Source organism: Hemicordylus capensis, chromosome 3 (assembly GCF_027244095.1).
Source record: "Hemicordylus capensis ecotype Gifberg chromosome 3, rHemCap1.1.pri, whole genome shotgun sequence".
NCBI lineage: Eukaryota > Metazoa > Chordata > Lepidosauria > Squamata > Cordylidae > Hemicordylus > Hemicordylus capensis.
In genome coordinates, this window is record NC_069659.1 from 350,728,819 (window position 1) to 350,749,325 (window position 20,507).

Consider the following 20,507-nt stretch of genomic DNA (forward strand, 5'->3'; position numbering starts at 1 on the left):
TCTCCATCACACACTGAAGCAGCTTCAATTTATTGCCAGTTTAAGGCAGGAGGAATAAAATCTGTTTATTCCCTGGGCTAGTTCTCCCTACATCAGTCCCGCAAGCAGAAGCTGAGATAGGCAAGGGTCAAGAGTGAAAATGGACAACTTTGCACTTCTAAGAATTTGGTCCACATCCTTAGGCTGCACAAGCTGAAAAGAATTCATAAGAACAGGACTAGCAGCTTCAAAGGTTACATCCATGAGAACAATCGACATGAGATCCAAATAATGGCAGATTACGAGCAGCTTTGTCTGCAAAGTATTCATGGCTTAGTTACCTTTTATTTGACAGTGAGTATAGCCAGGTAGAGCAGACACTGCCCATCAACCACACAGAGGGACAAAAATGGTTTCCATGGGGCTTGTCTGAAGAGGGAAAAGAGTTTCCTGTGATGACAGGCACACCTGTGATTGTGAGGGTGGGTCGTTTAGCATATGGCACCTTCTAGACTTTTCTAAGGGGAGTCTATAGTCCCCAGAGTTTCCTCCTGAGACCTCATGCATGCTAAGCTTGTGCTGCTCCCCTGGAGGTTCAGTTCCATTGACACCTTCTTGACATCTGGTCTGTACGTCTTAGGATTATTAAGACCCCACCATGCTTTATTTATCCATCTGCTCCTGTGGTTATCCAGTGTTGCCTTTTGGTTATCAGTTCATCAATGTGGAGCTCCATATGGTGAGGCTCCGACAGCCACATTCTGCTTCCTAGAGCTAAACTGTTCCCCACTAATATAGCTTTCAGATCTTGGTCAAGTGTCAGTTTTCTCTTTGGGGTGTGGATAGGAAATGGGGGGGCAAGAGGCAGGGGACCCAGTCAAGCAGGTTAACATTGATGTGCCTTATCAGTCTGTTGAAAAACTAGTCTTTTAAAGGCAAGCCCCTGTACGCCTTTAGTTAAAGTGAGCGGGGGGGGGGGGACGACCCTGCCTTTATAAGCCTCAATATACCATTACTTATAAATATGACATTTGTTGAGTTAATAACTTGAAACTTAGCATGTATGATCTACTAACTAGACAAGCTCTACAAAATGTGCCTCATTTCAAAGTGATCTGAAAAAAGTTGCCACAGGTACAGTACAGTAAGTTAAAAAGTGCCCAGAACTGACAAATTGACTCTTTTTTTATCCTGTTAGACTGGTGTGTCATATATTCCTTTCAAATTTTGATGAAAATGACAAATGTAATCTGTTCAGGCTTGTCTAGGATGACAATCCTTTATTGGTTTGATGAACATTTGTGCAGCATTTCAAAGGTTATTTAAAAATTCCTGTTCATTAAAGCCTCTGGCTAGCAAGTGCTGGCCAAGTTATACAGAGCATGACCTGTTTAAGGATGAAGCCAAATTGCTGACGCGTTGGCCAGTACTCTGACATTGGCAGGGGGAATCAGCTAGTGAATTCTATTGCAAGTGCAATGACTGTTCTGATAGATATGCAATGTGAGCTCTCAGGGAACCAGGGATGGTGGGGGTGGGGAGGACGACATGGAATGGACAGGTGGGGAAAGCCAAGTGGGTAATTAGTAGAACTGTGGGGGAGAAGAAATGGCAGTTTTGAGGGTGTTGGGAATGGAACTGAAAATGCAGGAACACACACACACACACACAAACACAAACACGCACACACGCACACACAGACAATTTCAATGCATTCTCCTGTGCAGATTATAAAACACTTTGATTGATTGATTGATTGATTGAGTGCTGTCAAGTCAGTGTCGACTCTTAGCGACCACATAAATAGATTCTCTCCAGGTTGATCTGTCTTCAACTTGGCCTTTAAGGTCTCTCAGGGGTGCATTTATTGTTGCTGTAATTTAGTCCATCCATTTTGCTGCTGGTTGTCCTCTTCTTCTCTTTCCTTCAACTTTCCCCAGCATTATGGACTTCTCAAGGGAGCTGGGTTTTCACTAATGTGTCTGAAGTATGATAGTTTGAACCTGGTCATTTGTGCCTTGAGTGAAAATTCTGGATTGATTTGTTCTATGATCCATTTGTTTGTTTTCGTGGCTGTCCATGGTATCCTCAAAAGTCTTCTCCAAATTTTTCAATACTTTTTCTATCTTGCATCTTCAAAATCCAGCTTTCACATCCATAGAGTGTAACAGGAAAAACCCCTGCCTGAACGATTCTAATCTTTGTAGGTATAGACACATCACGGCATCCTTTCCAAGGCTTTCATTGCAACCCTACCAAGGGCTAGTCTGTCGCATATTTCTTGACTGCTGGCTCCTTTACTGTTCCTTTACAGTAAAAAAGTTACTTTTGTGGCAGAATTTAATATGGGGAAAGTGCTGAATTCAACGGGTATGAGTGGAGAGATGGGAGGCAAATATTACTTGAGGCCCAGAAAAACTTGTTGCTATTGCCCCACATGTTGCTACTCAGTCACAGCAGGAAATGTAATTATTGCGTCGTATTTACAATGCGTAGTATTTACATGCCTAAATGTGTAGTATTTATCATCAAAGCCAACACTTACCTTTTGCATCTGAACTAGATAGAAATCAATGAAATCCTGTGGCTCATGCAGTGTCTGATTCTCCTTATGCCTTTCAATCTCCTTTTTAGCAAATGAACGTGCCATCTCCACGCAGGAAAATGCCTTCTTGTGAGGCCCTGGAAGATATTTCATGAGCCATGGGACCGCATCATAGAGCTGCAGGAAAGATGTGAGTCAAATCCTGTCATATCAGGTGAAGGCTAAGTATTGTGAGCCAACTCCTTTGGGTTACCAATGATGGTGTGGATTATTCTAGAGGGCTAATATATTAATTTGTCTGTCAGTGAGTGAAAGCTGGGATTTAGTAGCTGACATCCAGATCAAGGCACAGCAGACATGAAAGAAAGATGCATCTCTCTATGGGAAGCTTTCCTAGTTGTGCAGCATTGGACACGTGGCAGGAAGGAGCTAATTTAGATTATTTGCATTGCCTCTGTAAGTGCCCTGTGTAGCCTGAAAATATGCCTCAAAATAATGGAATTATTTCTAAGTTTTGCATAGGTGGCATACAAAAGAGAGAACTGTTAAAAAATGAGATAGATATGGACTACATGAATACAATGTTACAAAAAGGGGGCAATTCTCTCCCTCTCTCTCCCTCTTCAACATTGTCCCCATTTTATAACATCACATTCATTTGTGTTAATACATAATCCCCCCAGCCCATCCATCCTTATTGCTGCTGTCAGCAACCACCAACCACACCCCTTTCCTCCACACAGAAGGGGGTACAGTTTCTATACCACCCAAAACTTGCATTTTATAAGAAGAGATAAGAAAACTATGCTGGTCTATGACTGTAATAAAGATGATTGATTGATTGATTGCTAAGAAAACAGATCTGGTTCAGAGCAAACCATTAAAGAGATTCCTGTGAATTATTGTTAATTACTGTCCGTGTTTAGGAAGGAGAAATTCTCTAATTCACCTTCCCACCCTCTTGCACTAAATTATAGGCACAGGCATTGCCTGAGAGTTGGTGGAGGAGGGAAGTATATTCACTGCACTTCTTCACCTATTAGTGGGAACAAAGGTCTGAGCTCCTCTCTGGGAGTCCACCAGACCAACAAATCCCATCCCTGCTGATTGTCTCATCTTCGGCAGCCCCTGCCTTAAATAAAGCCCTACATTTAGGACACTCCTCCCCACTTGCAGCTTGCTCCTTCTTCCCCGGCCAGCAAGTGGATTAGCCACCCAATCCCTGGCCTCCCAAGGGGCCCTTTTCTCCAACTTCACCCCCTTCACTAGCATTTCCACACAAGGCTGCAGCTGTGGAGCTAATATCATCACTATTCCATCTCCACCATTCTGCTGCCTCTTGGGCTGCCCCTGCCCACCCCCAGCAGCTGTTGCCCACCTCTCTGAGCCCTTCCTGACTTCTGAAAGGTAATTACTGAGGTTGTCCTGGCAACCAGAGCCCTCTGCTTCTCTCAGCACACTGCCATTTGACTGGGTAAACTACCATGTCTCAGAGAGGAGGGTAGGAAGCCCCGACAATTATGTTTTTATATTACTCTCCTTTCATAAATATCTGTGGTATATATGGCCTCTGGCCCTTCTATCTCTACAACAATCCTAAGACGTATATATATTAGTAGATTGTCAGTCAGCAGCTGGCCCAAAGCTAAGCAGAGATTTATACTTGCACCTCCTTGCTCTTCAGCGCCACTTCTAATCACTAGTTGTCAGTTCTCACTCTGAATATTAATAAGACCTTTGGAAGACCCGTTCAGGTCAGTAGGAAGTTTTTAAAAAGACCACTCACAATTTGAAAGAAGGTCGCTCCAAATTTTGAAAGAACATAAATGGCTTTCACCAGTTTTTGGAAGTCTTCGTCTTCAAGCGAGAACCGCTGTCCAAAAGCCAAGACACTGATCACATTGCAGACTGAGTTTGTGATGGGTAGTGAAGGATCAAGAGGCTGCCCTGCGAAGCAAGTTAATTGCACTCATATTAATATTAACCCAGCCTCTCCTGTTTATATGGAGAGTGGGATACAACTATTGGGCTAAGACTATTGTGAGGATCTTCTACAGTTTTTATTCTCCATGAAGCTCCATTCTATCTCCAATGCTTTTTAACATCCACATGAAACCGCCTGCGGTGATCATCAGGGGATTTGGTGCCGGGTATTATCAATATGCTAATGACACCCAAATCTATTTCTCCATGTCAACTTCATCAAGAAATGGCCTAACTTCCCTAAATGCCTGCCTGGAGGCGATAATGGGCTGGATGAGGGAGAACAAACTGAGGCTGGATCCAAGCAAGACAGAGGTACTCATTGTGGGAAGTCAGAACTTAGGAAGTGGCTTAGATCTGCCTGTTCTGGATGGGGTTACAATTCCCCTGGAAAGAGCAAGTATGTAGTCTGGGAGTAGGTCTGGACCCATTCCTCTCCCTGGTTTCTCAGGTCAAGGCGGTGGTCAGGAGGGCTTTCTATTAGCTTCGGCTGATACGCCAGCTACATCCATATCTGGAGATAAATAACCTTAGAACAGTGCTGCATATGCTGGTAACACCCAGACTTTACTACTGAAATGTGCTCTAAGCTGGCCTGCCTTTGTATGAGGTCCAGAAACTGCAGCTGGTGCAGAATGCAGCAGACAGGTTTGTCTCTGAGGTTACCAAAATAGATCATATTACACCCAGTTTGAAAGAACTACACTGACTACCAATAAGTTTCTGGGTGAAATACAAAGTGCTGGTTATGACCTATAAACCCCTGAATGGCTTGGGTCCAAGGTATTTAAGAAAGCACCTTCTTCTTCATGAACCCTGCAGCCTATTAAGATCATCTGGGGAGGTCCGGTTGCAGTTGCCACCAGTTCGGTTGGTGGTGACTCAGAACCGGGCCTCTTCTAGGGCTGACCCAGGATTTTGGAACACGCTTCCTAATGAAATTAGAGCCTCCCTTTCTCTGGATGTTTTTAAGATCCAGATGTTGAAAACATACCTGTTTAATCAAGCTTTTAGTTTATAGTTTTAAAGGTTTAAGTTTAAGTGTTTTTATCTGTATTTTAAACAGTATGAATTGTATTGATGTTTTAATTGTAGTGTTTTTAGATTGTGAACTGCCCAGGGACTTGAGTATAGTAATAATATTTCAGAGACCAGGTAGAAATGCATCAAATTCCATTCCAAAGGATAGAAATAGAGTCATAGCCTGGCATTCACCACCCCTGCTCACAGTAGTGACTCTGAGTTGACCCTGAAGTGGTGGGCCCAGTGAGGACTCCAGTCCTCAATCAGAGCACTGGGCCAGAATTGGAAAAGGCAGGACCAGCACGGCCCCAGCCTTGGCCCTCGGAGAGGAACCTGAGGGAGGGAGCCTCGAATCTGTGGTTCCCATAGGAAGCTCCATTGGGTCCTGGGATGTCTGGAGCAGCACCCACAGAATCTGAGGCCACTAAAGTGCTGGCCTCTCCTACACCATCACACCTCCCCTATCACAAGCTCTGAAGGAGCAGGTAGATTGGAGGAGGAGTGCCAGGCTCCAGAAGGATTCCTCTTTAAGGCTCCGGCTTTCTAGGCAGGAGGTAGTCTGGGCTCAAGGAGCCTTAAGGGGTCAGTCTGGTCCTACGCAGTGCTGAGAACCTTTTCACTTGGACCTCCCCAAGGTCCTACCTTGTCTTGGGGGTGACCCAGACAGGACAGATGATACATGAAGGTTTCTTCAGATTGGGACATGTGCCAGTATAGTCTCAGCATCACATACCTTTTGCATGTTCAAGAGTCTCCACAAGCTGTTGGGCCTCCACTTCTATTTGCTGCTCCATCCCTTTCTTCCCCAGTCCCAGCTTCCGCAGGGTAATTAGCCCAAAACGCCTCTGCTGCTTCAAGGAGTGTCCATTTGCAAATACGAAACCTGAGGCCATCAGGAATCAATGAGAAATTACTGCTTGCAAAAATTCACATGAAAATAACTGTTTAGGCTGTTTAGACTAAAAAGAGAGAACAAAAAATCCCAACAACCCACTGATGTTCATGCATTCAACTGTGCATCCTTGTCTACCTGCATTGCGTTCAAATTCAGAACCACAGGCTGCGTCCCCTTCAAGCTCCTCCCTCAACTCTGGTTATGATTGGCTGTGTGGACTGTCCTTCATGCAAGAAGGAAGCTTGCACAGCCAGTTGCTCCTCCTCTCTGCAGTCTTGCTGACTGCAGAGAGATCACTCTATGCTGCATCCAAATAAGGGGGGGGGCAGAACCGTAACATGTTACGTGTGAATGTGACCTAAGTCTGACTGACCATGCCTCCCCAAAGGCTTAGTTATCAGCACAGTGGCAACCTGCCCACATAGTCAGTTTCCAGAGGTGGAGGATTAGCTGTTTGCCAGTGGGGCAGAGAATAAATATGTTGGCCCTAGGAAGGGAGGGCTTCCCCACGCCCACCCCCCTTTTTATTTTTGCCTATTCTCATTTGGATTTCACTAACAGTTTACCTTGGGCTTTTCTACCTTTCCCAGTAAATAGGCCACATCTAGCAGGTTCAGTGCCACTCCCACAAACATGTTAGAATGAGCGGGATGGCCCTCATCTTCCTCAGAACTCAGCTGCTCTTTATTTCTTGCCCCATATTCCCCCTCATACCATCTACAACCCTTCACTCTATGCATAGAATGGCCATTCTCCCTTCCCATTCAGAAATGTCCTCCTGTCAATAGCTCCTGAAAACTCATGTTTTCTACAAAGACCTTTAAAAGATCACAATCGAATCACTTCTCTTTTCTGGGTTTACTTTTATTTGATTATTTATTACAATTCTGAACCGCCTAACACCTAGATCTCAAGGTGGTGTACACAACATTAAAGCCTCTAATGGACAATATAGCAGCCTCTGTGCCTAATGGACCAAACTGGGAAATGCAGAGCAATATTCATTCCGAGAGGCCACCAGCTGGAGAAAGCTGTGGCTGACTGCAACTTTCAGAGAGGTTTTCTTCATTCGTTTTTACTTGGATCTCATTTACGATTTCTCTAGAGAGAAGATGACTAAAGCTTCTAGCTAACATACCATATTGCGATCCATCTGTCTAAGTGGCAGGTGTACTCATTGCTTATGTAGCATTTTAAACCCCACTGATGTGGCTTGTGAAGGTGGGGAGGCTCCATGCCCACTCTAAACATTATTGCATTCCCAGTGCTTCCTCCCATTGGGAATAATGAGTATATCATAAAAGAGATTCAAGTAAAAAAAGAATGAAGGACACCTCTCAAGTTTCATTCACCTGGACATTTCTCCAGCAGGTGGTCTCTGGGAATACATACCTCACAGCTGGGAAAAGATGCGGCCAGGGCAGGTCTTGCTCTGGGAGTGAGATCACCGCTGCCAGGGGGTGGTGGGGGGAGAAGTTCTTCACCCCCTTCGGCAGTGGCAATCTCACTCCCAGCCAGAGCAGGGCCTGCCCTGCCATTCGGCCTGGCCGTGTCTTTCCCCAATTGCGAGGCACACACCTGCGCAGTGGAAAGAGCATCACAGTGATGATCTGTCACTGTGACTATCTTTCCACTGCACAGGCACATGCCTCGCAGTTGGGGAAAGATGCGGCTGGACCGAATGGCAGGGGAAGCCCTGCTCTGGCTGGGAGTGAGATCACCGCTGCCGGGGGGGGGGGGGTAGGGGAGGAGAGCTTCAGCTGGGGCGAACGGCAGGGCAGGCCCTGCTGGGAGAGAAAGTGCATCACAATGCCTGGTGAGATTGCCACTGCTGGGCGGGGGGGGGGGAATGGAAAGGACTCACTGTTGCTGTACCAGGTGAGATTGCTGCTGTGCGGGTGGTGGAAAGGACTCACTGTTGCTGTGCCATGCTCGCGGGAGGAGAGGAGAGGCTGCCGCGATGCAGTGGGGAGCATTTTTAAATATTGTCTCTGGGCCCACTCCAACCTTGTTATGCCCCTGTCTCTTATAGAGGATTTAATAGGAACTCAGCAAGGATACACCTGCCTGCAGCCTTGGAGAAGCTGCTGCCAGTCTGTGAAGACAATACTGAGGGAGATGGACCAATGGTCTGACTCGGTATAAGGCAGCTTCCTAAGTTCCTGCTTGAGCCTGCTGTAATCAATCAAAGGTCTTTGTAGAAGGAAATGGTGTTACTGACTCTTTGCAACATACCTCTATTTTTCAAAGCATCTCTAAGGAATGGGGTCTCCAGTCGCTCAGCACTTGCTTCTGAATGGTTGATCAGCCCTTCTTTCACAGCTTGGAATCCAGAAAGTATTACTAAGGGTAGCGGCCCTGCCCATATGGTGTAAATGTTTCCATATTGCTTTGCCAGCTGCCATTTTAGTCAGAGCAGAGGAGACAAGTGTTATATTCAAAGAAACTAGATGGTTAAAAGTTTCTCTAGCTCTTTGAAGCACTCCTCTCTGCCCATTTTCCTTTCTAATTTCTTTTCCATCTCAGATTCTTGCCTCTGGCCTCTTCATCTTCCCTCCCCCAAGTTTCCTTTCATAGTCCCTCTTCTGAAGCCCATTCTGCCTGCCTTACCACAGTCTAGCATCTGAGCAGGAAAGCCAATCACAGCCAGGGCTCTTCTGACTGCTCAGCCCCTCTGTCTTAGAGAGACGGGTGAACCAGTCATTGCTACCACCAAACCTCTTGATGCATTGCTATACTGGTGGCCTAGAGGCAGTTAATGCGTCTTTTGGCATGCTCAGGATTGAGCTCCTAACCTGAAAGCTGCAGCATTATAGCAAGTGACACAGCTTAATAAAGAGCTTTAATGAAGAGCTGGTTATTTGGAAAGGAGAGAGTGCAAAGGAGCTTGTATTGTTGCTCTCGTCTGATCTAACTTCTTCCCATGAGCTATATGTAACCCTCTTGTTTGACAGAAGTCATTTGTGAGGTGCACTTGATGCCAATAACTCTGCTGGCCTGGAAGGAAAAGTTTAGGCAGATTAGATTTTATGGTACAGCAGAATCCAGGCTAACTTGTTTTGCAAATGTGCAGGAGGTGAATGTGCAGAACTCCCTATACTGTTTCTTCCTGTTCCATCTGTTCATCTTTTCTCAAGAAGTTGCTTCAGTGTTTACTGTGTAAGGAAGGTTCAAGATGGGTGTGACTATTTAGGTCACACTTGCTATTAGAGGCCATGAGCCTTCTGAGCCTTCTGAGCCATCATGTAGATTGCTCGGGACTACTGGAGCAGTAATGGGTTTGTTGCTTAAGATACTGGGCCCCTTTTCTGGAAGTCCTGGGGAACAAATAGAAAGAAAACCATCCCACAGAATATGAACTGTAGCTTTATTGGATCTTTTGCTTTTGACAGCTCCATCTTGGGGAGGAAGCAGATGCTGCATGAGACAATGAGAAATTGATCTAAATTTTGATGAACACTGTGTTCTTGGTATTTGGCCTTCAATTATTCCGATTATCCATGAGCAAGGCACAACTGATTTTTATGATTTGAACTGAGGTTGAATCAAATCAGCCAGATTCAATCTGAACTTGAATCTGCAGACTTGGATCTGATCAGATTTGATTCAAGTTGGATTAGATTAGATTTGGATTCAAATTGATTTGACTGACTTCTAAAGGTCCAGGGGGAACTCAAGTGGGCTGGTGGGTAAAGCCCCATAGGTGCCACATACTACCCAAATTTCAAGGGAGTGGAGTACTCGGTTGATGTTTAATGATCCCCCCCCCCAGTTTTTTGTGATTTTGTATATTTCCGCCATAGGAAATAATGGGTATTCAAAGCAGCCCCATTAATTCCCATGGGTTGAGCCATTATGGTCTAAAGTGGGTTGGGGTAGGGAATATTGGGTGCTGACTACCCCTCAATCAGCAAGGCAGTGGGGTACTCAGTTGGGTTTTTTTAGAAATTTTTGAAGTTTTTAGATGCTTTGGTGTGTTATGCCTTTTTAACATATGAATTCCTATGAAGATTCATTACACACCAATGCGTCTAAACACTTCAAAGATTTCTAAAATATAAACTGAGTACCCCACTGCCTTGCGGTTTGGGAGGTGGTTGGCACATGTGGTTGGCACAATCAGGCCCCTTTTTGAGGGTGCCATTACCAAACATGCCTGGTCTGGTTCAAATCTGATTCAGATTTGAACCAAACCAGGCATGTTTTGTAAACATCCTTAACCACTGGGACTGTGCAAGAGGACAAGAGGGAAAAAAATCTATTGTTCTGTAGTTTAGAAGTTGACTACAGGGCACAGGAAACAATTCTGTCTAGTTAGGAATTGAGAAGGGTGTCAGGTGGAGTAATACTCCCCAAATCACCCTCAGGCAGGTAGCCACACCTCCACCTCTTGCTTTATCCATGGGGTCTTTCCACAAGGCTCCACACAGATGCCAGAGGACACCACACAACTGTTTTCAACACTCCAGCAAAGTACAACTTTTAAAAGATGCTTATTTTACCAATCATCATGCCACCTTAAGCGGGGAAATGCTTGACTAACAAGCAGAAGGTTGCCAGTTCAATCCCTGCTGGTATGTTTCCCAGACTATGGGAAACACCTATATCAGGCAGCAGCAATATAGGAAGATGCTGAAAGGCATCTTCTCATACCGCGCAGGAAGAGGCAATGGTAAACTCCTCCTGTATTCTACCAAAGAAAACCACAGGGCTCCGTGAGCACCAGGAGTTGACACTAACTCGACAGCACACTGTACCTTACATCATGGGAAAAAAAGCCAAATGATCCCACTGGTTGCATGAACAGCACTGAACTGCAGGGGCTGTAAATACATATATGAACTCACCCCTCCTATAAACTCACCCCGACTCTAAGAGTTATCAAGCAGGAATAAATCACCATTTGGAAAACCTCAAAATCTCATGGGTCTTAATGTTTCATGGTTACTGATCAGATAAAATAGTTCACAATTCTCTTCACTAAACTTCTTATTCAGGTAACTGATAATTTAGGGGGGAAATACCTTTATGAGAGTATCGTGAGATACTCCAGTTGCAACCCTCCACAGGCCACCAATGCCAGGAAGCAGAAGAGGTCCAGAAGGGTAGTGTCTAATTGACCAAAGTTGTTTCAGGTAATGCAGGATCAGGAGACACACCAGTAGAAAAAATAGAAATAGCTGAAGCTCCAACATTTTCCTGAGTTTTCTCTCTGTGTCTGGATGTGTTGAATGTTTTTTCCCAGTTTACTTTGTGATTTCCTCAGGGACTCATCCTTCATCCACTCATCCACTTATAAAAGACAAACTGATAACAAAGTTATGACATCATACTCAAATATTCTAGGTATGTTGTTCTCTATTATAGTCGCATCTGCAGTTAGTGTTGCCAAGCATCTTTTGTCTTAATAGACTAAAGAACAAATGCCAGTGGCAGTTGCGACAGTGACCACATTCGCAAGCAATGCCAAACAAGAGTTGAACAGAGCAGAGGTTGGTATTCGTGTACAGTCATCCTTCGCCTACAATGGGGTTACGTTCGCACAAAACCCCACAGTTGGCAAATTTGCAGTTGGCAAGGCATTGAAACCAATGGAAAACCGGTGGTTAGGGGAACTGTGACCATGAAACCATCTAAAAATCAAGGGGGGAATGCTAAAAAAATGCTAAAAATCACCAAAATTGCCTAAATATCACCACAAGTCACCAAGAATCAGCAAGAGTTACCAGGAGTCATCAAGAAAAAAGAGTAGATTGAACCCCTGGAAAATTTCTGAATCCCCCAAAATCACTCACATGCACATAAAATTGCCAGGAGTCAGCAAGCGTCGGCAAGAGGAATGAGCAGGGAGTTCACAGCTGTGCCCTAAAGTGCCAGGCTGCTCTGAAGTGCCAGACTCCCTGAATGCCAGGATTTGCTCTCTTGAAAAAGTTCAGGAGGGTTGGCTGTCCCATCTTCTTCATGAGGTTTTGTGTGGCAATGCAAATGGCTTCTGCACATGCACGGAGATCACAAAAATGGCCTATGCATGTGTTCAGAGGTCTGGTCCAGGCTGCAACCTGCCCAGGCTGTCATTTGGGAGGCCACTGGGGAGTTGGAGGAGCAACCACTGCTGCCTCCAATGTTTCAACCGCCTCTGCATTCCCCACAACACTGGCATCTTAATTTTAAAGATAAAAACTACCCTTTTTCTCCCCTCCCCCTGCATTTACTCTAGGGAATGCCCTTTACTTGTAAAGGGGAATCCTTGCCAGATTCCCTTTTACGAGTATACCCCCAGAGTAACTTCATCCTGGTTCGATGGTTGAACTGGACCGGTTTGGCTGAACCCAATTCTGGAGTGGGCTGGATTGGTTCCAGTCCAGTCCGGATTCGAAGCAAACTGCTCTCATGGCTGGATTGCACATCCCTATCACAAGGCTTCCACTATCATCTCTTGAGTTGTCATTCCAGCTATTTCAATATCCCCAGCTCCATAGTAAATTAAGAAGCTACTGAGGAAACTGCTCACCAGTTAAATAGTTTCAAATATGCATCTCCTTTTAGCATTTCTGCATTACCTGAAGAGCTATGTCTCCAATAATGGCTAGAGGAAGAATAACTTCATTGGATCAGAACAAGTGACTATCTTGTCCAGCATCCTATTTCAAGCTATGTCCAGTCAGATGTCTCCAGGAGGTTCAGGGCATGAAGATCACTGAGGGTAGCATCTGGCATTTCCTCTGAAAATGAACATTCAGTTTAGTTGCAGGCTAATATCTATAGATAGGCCTGTCCTCTTCGATGAATTTCCTAGCAATAATCACATCTTGTTATGGAAGAAGTGGGGTCCCTGCTATCTTCTCTACTATAAGATACCTTTGTATAGCATTTCTGTTTTTCCAAAAGTATTCATTTTTATTGATTTTTTAATGCAGCCCACAACTAGACGGTTTACAAAATTTAAAACCAATACTTAAAACATAATTCAACAATTAAAGTAATTAAAATAGTGCTGCATTAAAAGTCTGAGTATTATCTATCTATATATTTAATTCTCTAAGGCATACCCGTGGCTAATCCCATGTGTGGCAGCTCTCTCGAGAGTTTGTGAGCAAAAGCACCTGACTGGGCAGTGAGGATTTCCATATGGAGATAAGGAGGAGGAGCCTGTGAAAGCAGAAGCACCATGGTTATTGAGCAGTGGGGATTCCATATGCATATAGGGAGGAGGAGCCTGTGATGGTTAAGGTCAGTTGGAATGCAACTGTTACTGGTCGGAAGATATTCTTGGTTGTAGAGGAGAGAAATCTATATATCTAAAAGGATAGTGGGCAGGGGTCTATGAAGAGAGGGGTCGTGAGGGAGAGAGGAGCCCCTTGAGGAGCTGTCATTATGTGAATTAGTTGAAGAAACAAGATGAACAAGAGCTCAGGAAGGGAGAGAGGGGGGGGGAGGGGAAGACAGACAGAGGGGGAAAGCGAGTGGAGAGAGGAAGAGAGAGAAAGGGAAGGGAATACAGAAAGAAGGAAGGGTGAGGGATGGGCCCGAGCCTTTCAGCGGACTTAGGGGAATGAGCGGCCATGGCGGTAGCGGAAAGGAAGGGCCCAGTCAAACACTGCTGCTTTGGGGGGCTACTTAGTCAACCACTGCTGCTGTTTGGGCCATTGGCAGAGCAAGGCAGGCAGGCAAGGGATAAGCCCAAGCCTGTCAGTGACCTGAGAATAAAGAGCAGCCATGGCTGTGGCAGCAGCGAGGAAGGCCCAGGCAACTGCTGCTGCTGCTGCTTTCGTTGGAAGTGGTGGCCCGTGAGCGCACCTCCGGTGGGGCGGGGCAGCAGGAAGCACCTTTAAGAGTAAATTAATTCAGTGCTCACCTCCGCCACCGCAGCACCTGAATGCTGTTCGAAGCCGCAATGTGCCGCCCTGCAGCCCTTATGGCAGGGAAGCGCCTCTGCCACTCACCTGGCCACTGGCAGGGGCTCGGCTCTATGGAAGCCAAGTGAGTGGCGGAGGTGCTTCCCCGCGTAGGGGCTGCTGGGTGGCACATTGCGACTCCAAACAGAGTTCAGGTGCCACGGAGGTGAGCACTGAATTAATTTACTCTTAAAGGTGCCTCCCACTCACCCCTGCCCCCCAAGGTGCATTCACAGGCCACCACTGCCTGTGGGGAGGAGCAGGAGAGGGGTTCGGGTGAGGATGGGGAGGTCTCTGGGATAGGGGGCTACAGCTTGGCCAATAGCGTCAGCAATGCTGCAGTTGAAACCAAGAGGGGTGAGGGAGATGGAGTAAGGGGATGGAGGAGGAGGAGCAGGAGTGTGGCTCAGGTGAGGGGGGAGAGATCTCTGAGGTGAGGGAGGCTGTGACAGGGGGTGAGGGGAGCAGTTAAATAGGGCAGAGGTTGGAATTTGTTTACAATAATAATGGGATGGCAAGATGGGCATAAAGCAATAAAGATAGATGTTCACAAGGACATGGAGTCATGCTGGGAGCATCAACAGGGCAACCCCATTAGATTACTGGGCTGGCAAGATATGGCAAGGTGGAGATAACCAAGGTTGGGTTTAAAAGGCATCCCTACCCAGGAATTCTTGAACAGCTCAGATCTATTCTTTATCCAGTGATGTTGGGGAAGGAGGGCCCAGCCCTTTCCCCTGGATTAACACATGCGGCCCCTAGGCTTACACATGAGAAGAGCCAGGCAGCAGGATCAGCACTGCCTCCAGTGAAAGGAGAGATTCCTTATATGTGATGAGGATGGATGCTGCTCCTGTGTGGACCACTGTCTCATAAGAGTGTAAGGCCATGGGGATTCATTAGAAGAACCATCCGAGGGGACAGGGGGATTTGGCAGGATCGCTAATAATGTGCAGTGATAGCCCTTCTCTCATGGACTGCCCTCTCACGAGAGTATTAGACCATGGAGACATGCATGTGGGTCAGACAGAAGATTCTGCCCAGCCTGGTTGATCCACACAAGAAAGCCACAGGGATGGTTATCCCAGCAACACCTCTCCCTGTCTTGGCTATTACTGCAAAGAAGCGATCAATGCAGATTCTCTGCCAGGCCATCTGCCCATTTGAACATATCCGTCTTGATTTTTGCCCAGAATAGTGACCCATATCTCCAGGGGTCTCAGACAACTGGGACTCCCCTCTCTCACAATTCCCTGTGGTGGCAGATCTACATATGCAACAATGCTGTTCCAAACCTGGAAAACTTGAATGAGAGTAAAGATTTGTCTCTGGTACTGATGTTTCCCCATTCTGTCCACCTGGAAATGCCCGTACACATAGAGTGTCAAATCCTACTTTGCGTACATCAAAGGATTCCCTAGAAAGGATTCCCTGTGCAAAAGTTATATCATTAACAAGAGATAATTGGGCCCCCACACGTGGGGCCAGCTTTTTTGGATGACTCACTTATGAGCATGCAATCCAACAGAAGGTCAAAGTTTTTTGAGCCTGGGGTCCTCCCCATTAGACTGACCTTATAATGAGAGCACTAGCCCAAGCTGCCATACACTTACATAAGTTGGGGTAAGCAGAGAGGTGGCCAAATTTGCAGATGACACTAAACTATTTAGGGTAGAGAAATCCAAAACAGATTGTGAAGAACTCCAAAAGGATTTCTCCAAACTGGGTGAGCAGGCAACAAAATGGCAAATGCGGTTCAATATTGGCAAGTGTAAAGCGATGCACATTGGGACGAAAAATCCCAACTTCACATATACGCTGATTGGATCTGAGCTCTCAGTGACTGACCGGGAGAGAAATCTTGGAGTTGTTGTTGTTGTTGTTGTTGTTGTTATTAAAACTTTTATACCGCCCTTCCAAAAGGCTCAGGGCGGTTTACATTAAAACACCTTAAAATCAGTTAATAATTAAAATAAAAATTATAAAACATAACAATGATTAACAATTAAAAACATCATAAAACTACAATTAAACAATCAAACAATTTAAAAACAAATTTTTAAAAAGCTGAGAAAGCCTGGCTGAAGAGATGTGTTTTCAGGTGTTTTCTGAAAATTGCAAGAGATGGGGAGGATCGTATCTCAGCAGGGAGTACATTCCACAATCTCGGGGCAGCAGCCGAAAAGGCCCGTCTCTGTGTAGCCACCAAACGAGTTGGTGGCAACTGGAGACGGACCTCCTCAAGTGACCTCAGCGGCCGGTGGGGCTCATAGCGAAGAAGACGCTCTCTTAGATACACGGGGCCTAAGCCGTTTAGGGCTTTATAAGTAATAACTAGCACTTTGTATTTTGCCCGGAAACCTACTGGCAGCCAGAGTTATGGTGGATAGCTCATTGAAAGTGTCAACTCAATATGCGGCAGCAGTGAAAAAGGCCAATTCCATGCTAGGGTATCTTTAGGAAAGGATCGAAAATAAAACTGCTAATATTATAGTGCCCTTATATAAAACTATGGTGCAGCCACACCTGGAGTACTGCGTACAATTCTGGTCACCATAGCTAAAAAAAGACATTGTAGTAGAACTGGAAAAGGTGCAGGAAAGGGCAACCAGGATGATCAGGGGCCTAGAGCACCTTCCTTATGAAGCAAGACTACAACACCTGGGGCTATTTAGTTTAGAAAAAAGAGAACTGCAGGGAGACATGATAGAGGTCTACATAATCATGCATGGTGTGGAGAAAGTGGATAGAGAGAAATCTTTCTCCCTCTCACATAACACTAGAACCAGGGGTCATCCCATCAAATTGATTGCCAGGATATTTAGGAACAACAATTGGAAGTATTTTTTCACACAACTAATAATCAGCTTGTGGAATTCTCTGCCACAAGATGTGGTGACAGTCAACAACCTGGATGGCTTTAAGAAGGGTTTGGATAACTTCATGGAGGAGAGTTCTATCAATGGCTACTGGTCAGGGGGCTATAGGCCACCTCCAGCCTCAGAGGCAGGATGCCCCTGAGTACCAGTTAAGGGGAGTAACAGCAGGAGAGAGGGGGCATGCCCTCAACTGCTGCCTGTAGGCTTCTAGCGGCATCTGGTGGGCCACTGTGTGAAACAGGATGCTGGACTAGATGGGCATTCTTGGGCCTGATCCAGAAGGGCTATTCTTGTGTCATGGGAGCAGGAGTATGGTTTGGCCTGCATGGACTGCTTTTGTGGGGCGAGCCATCGCAAGAGAATCCTTGGTCACAGCAGGCCAGACCCAGCATCCTTTTCCCTCCCTCATATATATATGGATCAAAAATTGGGAGGGGCTCCCCTGCTCTGAAAATGGAGGTTGCTGTGCTGCAGTTGAAGAAACATCTGTAATGTGATTCACAGTTAGAAAAATTAACCACTCGTTTGGCAGCCTCCAGTTTCATGTTATGTGCTAATGTGGCCAGTGATTGAAGTATGTTCATCAGATATATATCTGGTAATCTGAAAGAGAAAAAAACCAAAATATAACTTCCCTCCCTTAATATTTCCTGTATCCAAGGCAAGAAAAGTGGGCATTAATGGGATTAGTAAAGGGTTAAGGAGAGAGAGACTTATAAGAATGCTGCTTTATATCCAACCCAAAATACAATAATTCAAAAAGTCACTCAGTTCACTGCTGCAAAGAGTAGCCAAAAGGAACACGGTCAAAAATGTGTGAGGTCCCATCAAGGGACGTGGATGTTGTCCAAGAGTAAATAATTATTTTTTCATCAAGTAGGAGTTTTCAAACTCTGACTTTCTAGGACACTGGGTTTCAGAGTTCTGGGTTCTGGGTTTAAAATTCAGATTTTAAAATTATTCCTCCACTCTATCGAGGATGAAAAAGACAGTCATGAATATATAATAGCAGAGTCTGGACTATGTATAAATTGACCATTATTCCAACTATTGCTGAGGAGTTCAATAATCTGAAATAGAGAAAATAAATTCAGAAGAAAACACAAAAACAATAACAACAATAGCGAGGTTGTGTGAAAGAACTCCATGAGCTTTATCCATTGCAATAATGCAGTACTGAGCACTTGCACATAAACAGCAAGCTAGTAAGAATTATGTTTGTCAAGCGATAATGATTGATCGAGCAATAACATCAAAAATCTCCCTCAAGTTCTCACAAAGAGAATTTGAGCAACTCACCTCTGGAGTTTCCTCATCTGCCATCTCTTCGCCTTGCCTTTTGTTCCGAATTGGTGTAGGATACCAGCTCTATTAAGCCAGTGTAAGTGGGATGGCTGGCCCAGACGGCAACTTTCATCACATTTCAGTTGTTTTTCAAGCCAGTACTTCGGAGCAACAGCTGTAAGTTCAAATCAAGTTTTGGATGTTGTAAGTGCATGTGTGTCAATGCCCTGGAGTGCACCAAGCAGGGAAGGCCAAGATTAGGATCGACCTGGAGCATGTTGAGTGGCTGGGTGCTGTGGAGTCCTACTGACAGTGGGCATTGGCTGCCTCCTCTGCTTCTCTAATAAAGAGGCATGAGTGGGGGAAGGAAGGAAGGAGAATTTTACATAGAGGGGACTTGGCCTGTCTGCATCTGCCTAGTATGCTAAGGGTATAGACACAGGCTGAGGTCTCTCATTTGACCCTGCTTGTGCCAGGGTCTTGGAGGATCTTGTCTTGGAGGATCTTTCCCTCTTTGTTTGGCTCTGGGGCTTCCAGAGGAAGCCCTTGCTTTAGCCCTCTTCCAATACTTGAAACTGCGGTGTCTTCCCTGAAACAGCACAGCTAGAAACCCAGACCTGTGTTAAGCCTTTCCCAGTGTGCTAGGTCTGGGAATTTGGCCTCTCCCATTTGGCCCCTCATATTTGCCTCCATATCTGATTGCCCAGAAAGAGAAGCAGCCTTCAAACTCTCTTCTGCTGACTCCATACTATTAAATGCATTAGCATCTGTTGCAGCCTAAATAGTACGGAGTCAGCAGAAGAGAGTTTGAAGGCTACACCAGTGTGGGGTAGTGATTAGAGTGCTGGACTTGGACTAGGAAGATCTGAGTTCAAATCCCCATTCAGCCATAAGGCTTGCTGGGTGACTCTGGGCCAGTCACTTCTCTTTCAGCCTAACCTACTTCACACTTACCATTTCCGACAGTGAGCCAAGTGGGAGGAGCGGCTGCTCTAACATGAGCAGCCACTGTGCTTGCGGCATGGCATACCCTGGAATGCAGGGGGGGGAAGACTTCCCACTTCCAGCTACAGCCTTTGCCACAGTGCCACTCTGGACCAGAGCGCCACTCTGGTGGCAGGCGCTGTGTGGGCATGTGGCATGGTGAAAGCACAGACGGTTGCTGCTCACTTACGGGGGAGGCAGTTGAACTCCTGCCTTCCCCCAAGCCCGCCCACCCTACCAGCCGAGTTCATGTGAAAGACCACAATGCTTGGGTGTAGCATCCATTGGACAAGCAGGGACAAATGTCCCTGGGCCCAGAGGGTCAGAGGGTCCCCAATGGCCCCACAAGCAGACTGCCCCTGCCCTGCCCCGCTGCCACCCCTGCCACTTCTTATCTTGGCCTCCAGGGGGTGTGTGTGAGCTGAGCGGGGCAGGCCACCACTACCCTGTGGCAGCAGTGGCAGGCGCTGTGGTTGATGGAACTCTCCAGCTGGTCTGCGCCCCTCTCCAGCCAAACCGTGCATTTGCGTAGTTCGAATCGACTATGGATGTTGCATGTCTGTGGTGTCATGGGCATGCAACGTCCACAGTTGAACTGTGCAGGCACAGTGGCAGCAGAGGCACTAGAGGTGGCCAACAGGAGGTAGGAGCAGCAGTGAGGAGATGTTGGTTGCCCCACCCCTTGCATCTGATGCCAGACACAGGGGGTGGGGCTTGGGGTCCCAAGGGAGGGCCCCCTGCCATGATTTTGTCCCCTGGCCCCCGGGGATCTTGCTACACCCCTGCCACAATGAGTTTTATCCACTGCAATAATTCAGTACAGAGAATGTGTGCATATACAGCAAGCCAGTAAGAATTCTGTTTGTCAAGCAATAAAGATTGATTGAGCAACTAATAACATTACAGATCTTCCTCAAGTTCTCACAGAGAGAATTTGAGCAACTCAATGCAGAACATTGGATTATGTGAAAAAGAATGTGGGAGAAACTAACATGTACAAAAAAGCCGTTCCAATTATGTTTATGATGCCCTGCAGTAAG

General features: G+C 46.0%; 1 protein-coding gene across 1 annotated transcript in view; it reads right to left on the minus strand.

Annotated features, from left to right (window-relative positions):
* The window catches only part of LOC128350405 (cytochrome P450 2J2-like), a 30,696-nt gene extending 12,109 nt beyond the window's left edge, over window positions 1–18,587 (minus strand). The window contains exons 1-7 of the mRNA XM_053308673.1: window positions 18,499–18,587; window positions 12,986–13,147; window positions 11,450–11,732; window positions 8,661–8,823; window positions 6,264–6,413; window positions 4,311–4,471; window positions 2,525–2,701 (exon numbers count right to left, since the gene is read on the minus strand). Of these exons, the coding sequence (XP_053164648.1) occupies window positions 2,525–2,701; window positions 4,311–4,471; window positions 6,264–6,413; window positions 8,661–8,823; window positions 11,450–11,620 (822 nt within the window). The 5' untranslated portion in view covers window positions 11,621–11,732; window positions 12,986–13,147; window positions 18,499–18,587. The remainder of the gene's footprint in view (window positions 1–2,524; window positions 2,702–4,310; window positions 4,472–6,263; window positions 6,414–8,660; window positions 8,824–11,449; window positions 11,733–12,985; window positions 13,148–18,498) is intronic.
* Between the last annotated feature and the right edge of the window lie 1,920 nt (window positions 18,588–20,507).